Consider the following 8,234-nt stretch of genomic DNA (forward strand, 5'->3'; position numbering starts at 1 on the left):
ACTTATACTTTCCCCATGAATTGTCTTTGCATTAATTCTTTTCTCGTCAGTTTTATTAGGCCTAGGGCGGTCACTGAGTATACTAGCTAGAATGTAGTTGACCTTGCTTTTATGTGGGAGTTTCGACTGCCATACTACTGCTGGTTTTTTGGTAGAGTAACGTGCTAACGTCGTTCTTGATTGTTGTGCTCTTTCATCCAGACAATGCCACCCCGTCGTAGTATGAGGCTGCGTGCAGACATTGACCCAACTCCCGGAGGTGAGGATGTGGCGGACCCACCACCCCCTCCTACTGGTGATCAGGCAGGGGTAGTTCCTCCAATTCCTCCAGCAGCAGCTCAGGAGCGGGTAAATCCCCCAGTTCCCCCGACAGTTCCCCAGGGAAACCCACAGTTGGCGTTGCTTGTGGAGGCATTGCAGGCACTGGTCAATAACACAGCGGGGGTTGGCGGTGCACAAACTCAGCCACCTCGACACTTTCATACTCCCCAGAGCGAGGATCAATTCATCAAGGATTTCAAGCATTACGGGCCCCCTACCTTTGATGGGGGAAGCGAGAAAGCGACATCAGCAGAAGAGTGGGTCAGGGAGTTGGAAGCCCTTTATGTGTACCTAGGTTGCGAGGACCAATTCAAGGTTAAGGGCGCGGTTTTTATGTTGAGGGGCAATGCTCTGAATTGGTGGGACTCAGTAGCAGCGGCAGAAGATCATGCTAATGTACCAGTTACGTGGGCAAGGTTCAAGGACTTGTTGTACGACTACTATTACCCGGAGACTGTGAAAGATATGAAAGAGGCAGAATTCCTCCATCTCAGCCAAGGAACCTTAACGGTAGCACAGTATGAAAGGAAGTTTACGGAGCTCTCTCGTTTTGCTCGGGAATTAATTCCCACTGAAGCATTGAAGATCAAGAGGTTTGTTAAGGGCTTGCGCAAGGAAATAAGGGGACCAGTGGACCTTCAGCGACCCATCACCTACGCTGAAGCAGTTAAGGGTGCCTTAATTATGGATAAAGATGTCTCCAACAGGGTCCAACCTCTAGTGGAAGTCGGACCATCTTCAGGTGTGAAAAGGAAGGTCTCTCCGGCTTATGCCGAACAGCCATTTAGAGCACCCCAGCGCCCGGCTCAGCAGCAGGGCCTGCCACTACTGTGCCCCTCATGCCAGAGAAGACATGCAGGGCAGTGTTGGATGGGAACTAGGGGTTGTTTCAGGTGCGGAAGGGAGGGGCATTTTGCAAGGGAATGTTCTATGACGACCGCGAATACCCAGAGGCTAGGCCAGAGGGCTCCCCCAACAGTTTCGACGCAGGGAGGTAATCAGAGGGCTCGTGTCTTCGCACTTACTCGCAAGGAAGCGGCGGATGCCGAAACCGTTGTCACAGGTACTTCTTTCTCGCTTGTGGTTTTCTTTTTGTTTTATTTGGGGTGTTGCGTGTGGGGTTTATGTCTTTACCTTTGCATTATCTCCAAGGTACAGTCTTAGTCCATAATGTGCCTGCTTATGTATTGTTTGACTCGGGATCGAGTCACACCTTCATCTCTACTGCGTTTGTTCGTCAGGCAACCTTCGAACTAGAGCCGTTAGGGTTTCTGTTGTCAGTTTCTATACCTTCAGGGTCGGTTTTGATTGCTAGTCAAATGGTGAGAGCAGGTGAGTCATCTTTTGACGACCAGACCCTAAAGGCAAGATTGATCCAACTGGACATGCAGGATTTTGATGTCATATTGGGCATGGATTGGCTAGCTACCAACCAAGCCAACATTAACTGCTCAAGGAGGGAAGTCTCTTTCCAACTACCTTCGGGTCGAAGCTTTACGTTTAAAGGGGTTACGGGTGGAGTTCCAAGGGCAGTCTTAGCGTTGAAGGCAAGGCGCCTTTTACAGAATGGTGCCTGGGGATATTTGGCCAGTGTCGTCGACATTAGTGTGACTTCACCCAGCATCGACTCCGTCCACGTGGTTAAGGAGTTTCCATATGTGTTCCCTGAAGACCTCCCGGGGCTACCTCCTGTCCGTGAATTGGACTTTTGCATCGATTTATTACCCGAGACAGCCCCTATCTCTAAGGCACCGTATCGTATGGCTCCAGTGGAACTTAAAGAGCTCAAGGCTCAGCTAGAAGAGCTCTTGGACAAGGGCTTCATTCGCCCGAGCGTGTCTCCTTAGGGTGCTCCAGTGCTTTTTGTGAAAAAGAAGGACGGATCTATGCGACTTTGCGTCGATTACCGAGAGTTGAACAAGGTGACAACGAAGAATAGATACCCCATTCCTCGTATCGACGACCTCTTTGACCAACTAAAAGGAGCGAGGGTGTTCTCTAAGATAGACCTACGATCGGGGTACCACCAATTGAGAATTAAGGATGCTGACATACCAAGGACAGCCTTCAGGACCAGGTATGGGCATTTTGAGTTTACTGTAATGTCTTTCGGACTCATTAATGCCCCTGCGGCATTCATGGATCTCATGAATTGAGTTTTTAAGGAATTTTTGGACCTGTTTATGATCGTATTTATCGACGACATTTTAATTTACTCCAAGACAGAAGAACAACACAAAGAACATCTGCGACAGGTCCTTACCGTACCGCCTTGAGGGGGAATAGCTTGTATGCGAAGTTCTCAAAATGCGAGTTTTGGTTGGATAAGGTGGCCTTCCTTGGCCACATAGTCACCAGGGAAGGTATTGCCGTGGACCCGGCAAAAGTAGAGGCGGTCAGTGGTTGGCCAAGGCCTCGCACAGTGACCTAAATCCGTAGTTTCCTCGGGCTAGCTGGCTATTACAGGAGGTTCGTCCAAGATTTCTCTCGGTTGGCGGCGCCCTTGACTCAGTTGACCGGTAAGAATGCCACTTTCACTTGGAGCGATGGGTGCGAGAAAAGTTTTCAGGAACTAAAGAAGTGTTTGGTCACGACCCCGGTACTAACGGTACCGGATGGGACGGGAGGTTTAGTGGTGTAGAGTGACGCTTCGCGGAGAGGTTTGGGTTGCGTTCTGATGCAACATGGGAAAGTAATAGCCTATGCCTCGCGGCAGTTAAAGGTACATGAGCTTAATTATCCTACCCATGATTTGGAGCTTGCTGCGGTGGTGTTTGCCCTGAAGCTATGGAGACACTACCTTTATGGGGAAAAGATTCAAATTTTCACCGACCACCAAAGTTTAAAATATTTGTTCACTCGGAAAGAACTTAACCTAAGGCAGAGGAGGTGGTTAGAACTGTTAAAGGACTATGACTGTGAGATCAACTACCATCTGGGTAAGGCGAACGTGGTGGCCGATGCACTCAGTAGGAGGGCAACAAGCATGGCACCTCCGACAGCGCCTCGTAGACCAGTACTAGACGAGTTGGATCGTTCTGAGGTGGAATTAGTGGTGGAAGATGTCTCGGCAGTGTTAGCTCGACTCTCGGTTGAACCCACTTTAAGACAGCGGGTCATCGCTGCACAGAAGGGAGATCCCAGCCTGAGCAAGGGTTTCCGTACGGTGGGTCAAGGGGATTTTTCTCTTTCCAGAGATACGGCCCTGCTTTATCAGGGGAGACTGTGTGTACCAAGAGATTTCTCTTTAAGGAAGGAATTATTAACCGAGGCTCATAGTACCCCGTTTTCGGTGCATCCTGGGAGCACCAAAATGTACAGGGACCTTAAGAAGCACTACTGGAGGCACAACATGAAGCGCGAAATTGCCCAGTTTGTTAGTAAATGTCTGACGTGTCAACAGGTGAAAGCCTCAAGACAGAGACCTGCCGGGTTACTGCAACCTCTGAGTGTACCTGTGTGGAAATGGGATGACGTAGTCATGGACTTCATTACAGGGCTGCCGAGGACGGCTAAAGGTTTCACAGTGATCTGGGTGATTGTGGATCGCTTAACAAAGTCTACGATTTCATACCAGGCAAGACCACTTTTTCAGTAGAAAGGTGGGCGAAATTGTATATGCAAGAGATAGTTAGACTCCATGGCATACCAGCGTCCATCGTGTCAGATCGAGACCCCCGCTTCACGTCAACTTTTAGGCAAAGTTTGCATAAAGCACTTGGGACGCAGCTCAATTTTAGTACGGCGTTCCATCCCCAGACCGATGGCCAGGCTGAGCGTCTGAATCAGATTTTGGAGGATATGTTGAGGGCTTGCATACTGGACTTCGGTGGTTCTTGGGACAAATACCTGTTCTTAACAGAGTTTGCCTACAACAACAGTTATCAGTCGACCATTGCCATGACCCTACATGAAGCTTTGTATGGGAGGAAGTGTAGGTCGCCGGTGCATTGGGACGAGGTCGGTGAGAGGGCTCTGTTGGGACCAGAGTTGGTGCAGGAGACTAATGGTGCCATCCAAAGGATTAGGGCAAGAATGCAGACGACTCAGAGCAGACAGAAGAGTTACGCTGATGTTAGACGAAGGGCATTGGAGTTTGACGTCGGCGACCACGTTTTCCTTCGTGTGGCACCGGTGAAGGGAGTCCTACGTTTTGGTAAGAAGGGAAAACTCAGTCCAAGATTTATTGGTCCTTTTGAGATCTTGGAGCGCATTGGCCCAGTCGCTTACCGGTTGGCCTTGCCACCGTCGTTGAGTGTAGTGCATAACGTGTTCCACGTGTCCATGCTGAGGAAGTATGTCCATGACCCTTCACACGTCTTGGATTATGAACCGCTGCAGGTAGATGAAACCTTGTGTTATAAGGAGGTACCCGTTGAAATCGTAGCAAAAGAGACCGAGGTGCTACGGAATCGGGCAATTGACTTGGTGAAGGTCTTGTGGAGGAATCACCAAGTGGAGGAAGCCACCTGGGAAAGGAAAGACGAGATTAGAGCCAGGTACCCTGAATTATTCGAACGACGAACTTTCGAGGACGAAAGTTTCTAAAGGGGGGAAGTCTGTAACGCCCCGCGTTACTCAGGTTAGTTTACCCTCGAGCCTCCGGGCCTCCTTTCTTAGAAATTTCTTTTTATTCAATTTAATTGTTTCATTTCATTTTATTTCGAGCTGCTGTGGTGATTGTTATGAGTGTTGACGTGTACTTACGTATCTAATTATTGTGTAACGAGGAAATTGTTTCTCTACAATTGTTCTGATTCATTGGGCCCAAATTAAGTATCTAGGTAAGTGGGCCTTCCTTGTTTTAAAACAAGAGGGAGAGAGAAAAACCCTAGTCCAAGTGGGTCCCTCCTTGTAAAAAAACAAAGGAAAGGTAAGGAGAAACCCTAGTCCCCAAAACCCCTCCCATTCGTGAACCTCTTCCCCCACCGTTTTAGTTTTCGTTTTCTTTTTTCTCTCTTCTACAGGCGCCTCAACCCACCCCGAAGCACTCGATGGACGGCGACCTCCGACGTAGCGGCTTACCTTCTCCGGTTGACAGCAGCAGGCGGCGCGGCAGGCAGCGGCGGCGGGCGACTCCGGGCAGCGGCGGTGCGCGGCGTCGGGCAGCAACGGGTGCACTGTTTTCCGGCAACAGCGGGTGTGCGCGGGTGTCGGGCAGCAGCGGAGCGAGGGCGTCGGGCAGCAACGGCGCGCGGGTGACGGGCAGCAGCGGTGGTGCGTGGGCATCGGGCAGCAACGGTGGTGCGCGGATTCCAGTAGCGGCGGGTCGTGGCGCGGGTCCTTGCTGCACACAGCGTCGTGGGTATCGTTTTTGGAGGGTTTTTACTGCTAAAATAGTCCGGACAGCAGCAGTTTCCGATTTCGGTGCCTACCCATAACCATTAGAGGCTTGATATACGCAACCCACATTTATTCGAGTTAGGCCTGAGTTACCCGCACCTAGACGAAGTCGATTTTTGCGGTAATGGACATTGCGAGATCTCTTGAATGAATTTAGACGGCTGGAAATTTGTATTAATTATTTCGTTTGTCTATTGTTGGATAGGTGGTGAATTGACGCAAGATATATGAGCATAGCAGTGTGTAAGTAGCACCAGGGGCGAGTGCGTGCGTTATTTGGTGTTAACGGAATGGTTTTGGTGCTGATTTTTAGTTAGAATAATTTATTTCATGCATTAGAAAAATTGTTAGTCTTGGTTTTGTGAACTCTTAATGATTGTCGTTGTGTTACGTGTTACTGTTTTCATTGTTAGACATTATGAGAATGCATGATTTCTTATTGTTGGATGTGATTGGTCAGTTCTGATTATTGTGGTGGGAGGTAGTTAACCCATGACGTTTGTAAACATGTCGGAGACGAAATGCATGTGTTGATAGCCTGTTATACAGTTTTATATTGTTTTGTTGAAAACTGCTAGGTTAGTGTATTGTACGGTACGAAGAAAAGCATGCTGGTAAAATTGTGCTGTGAATTGAAATGTGGAAGACTTACTTATAGGTTGTCTTTGGAGGATTAGTGGGAATTGTCAAGAGTGATGGGTCGGATTAGTGGATCGTTAACCTGTGGGTTGTCTGAATTGAAAATGCATACTAGTCGCTTGGGTATTCAAAGCTTTGAGTGGATGCCTTGGGAATAAATGGCAAGGCCGAACATCAGGTTTATATGGAGAAGTATTGGGGTCTTGGGAATAAATGTCAAGAACCAATACGACGGGTAGTCATCGGTACCTTGGGGATAAATGTCAAGGACTGGTGCACAGTTCAAGGCCTTGTGGATAAATGGAAAGGTCGAACATCAAGCTTCGGTAGAGAAGTATTGGGGCCTTGGGAATAAATGTCAAGGGCCAATACGACTCGAAGAGTTAGACTCGAAGGCTAACGTGGAGTGGTGCTTATGAGTAACAGTTCAAGACCTTGGGAATAAATGGTAAGGTCGAACACCAAGCGTCGTAGAGGGAGGTCGGTATCTTGGGAATAAATGTCAAGAGCCGTTACGCCTCGAAAAGTTAGACTTGGAGTACCAACGTAGGGTGGGAGTGAGTGTTAGTTCAAGTAGGGACACAAGCTAGTGGGTCGTGTGGTTGGAGTCCCGGGAGTCTAGGCGTTGGGTTGCTTGTATGGAAATCTTAATCTATTATTATTATTCCGTGCTGCCTATCTGTTTGTTCTACTATTGTTTTCATTTGATGTGGTTGTGATTACGAGCATGTGTGGTGTTAGTTAGGGTGGGCTACTTACGGATTATTTTATGTACTCACCCCCCTTTTACCTTAATTGTTTCAGGTGTGAACATGGCCGACCGTGGTGATGACGTGGAGGAGGTCCGACTGAGGAGGGATCACTAGCGGTGTTGGTTAGGCTAAGGAATAATGTCGTGCATTGCAGACATCGTTAAAATCTCATTGCTATGAAATAAAAGGGGAATTAAACATTGGGTTAACTCAAAGGATACCTTCTCTTATAGCTTTATGGGGATTTTTACTATTCGATTTACTGATGTATTTTGGATTACGAGACCAACGATTAGTTCCTTTTGATTGGATTCCTGACCACTGAGGCGGGTATTATTTTCTAGATATTCCATTGTTTTGTACCTCCATTTTGTATGTTGCTTTAAGAGAACATTACATTTTCGTTACCTTAAATAGGAGGGTTCAGTAAGCGTTATAGGGCCGTTACTTCGTTAAACGTATCAGAAATTCGGGTCTTTACAGTTTCAATCCATATATGGATCGTTTAAGCTTGCAAACCTTTTGCTCTTGACCTTGTGCTATGAACCCTTCGGGTTGAGACATATAAATACTTGCTTCAAGATTGCATTAAGAAAGACAGTCTTAATGTCCATTTGCCACATTTCATAGTCATAATATGTGGCAATGGACAAAAGTATTCTTATGGACTTAAGCATAGCTACAGGGGAAAAGGTTTCTTCATAGTCCACCATTTCCCTTTGTGTGTAGCCTTTCGCCACAAGTCTTGCTTTATAGGTTTGTACCTTTCCTTCGGTGTCTCGTTTTTGCTTATAGATCCATTAGCACCCTATGAGTTTTACCCTATGAGGTTGATCTACAAGTTACCAAACGGAATTGAAGTACATAGACTTTATTTCCAAGTTCATGACTTTGACCCATTTGTCTTTGTCAGCATCTTCCATTGCTTGTTTGTAGGTCAATGGATCATCGACTCCATCATTAGGTATGATAACTTGGGTTTCAGTTAAACCCACATAGTGGTCACCCTCAATTCTTGAGGTGGATGTGACTAACGTGATGTATTGGTTTCATCAACAACTCTTGTTGTAGTTCCAGTTTGATCAACAACTCTTGTTGACGTATTTGTAGTCTCTTCGGAAATCTCATTAATCACTACCTTACTCCATGGTTTATGATCTCGAACGTGGTTTTCTTCCA

General features: G+C 47.3%; 1 protein-coding gene across 1 annotated transcript; it reads left to right on the forward strand.

The window, feature by feature from the left end:
* Nucleotides 1–204: 204 nt before the first annotated feature.
* LOC148210845 (uncharacterized) lies at nt 205–2,168 on the forward strand. The gene is made up of 2 exons (XM_088125217.1): nt 205–1,384; nt 1,474–2,168. Exons 1-2 carry the CDS (start codon nt 205–207, stop codon nt 2,166–2,168), a joined length of 1,875 nt encoding a protein of 624 aa, XP_087981343.1.
* The last annotated feature ends 6,066 nt before the right edge of the window (nt 2,169–8,234 follow it).

Source organism: Momordica charantia, assembly GCF_013281855.1.
Source record: "Momordica charantia cultivar OHB3-1 chromosome 6 unlocalized genomic scaffold, Mcharantia_2.0 BLBB01000006.1, whole genome shotgun sequence".
In the NCBI taxonomy this organism is placed as follows: Eukaryota; Viridiplantae; Streptophyta; class Magnoliopsida; order Cucurbitales; family Cucurbitaceae; genus Momordica; species Momordica charantia.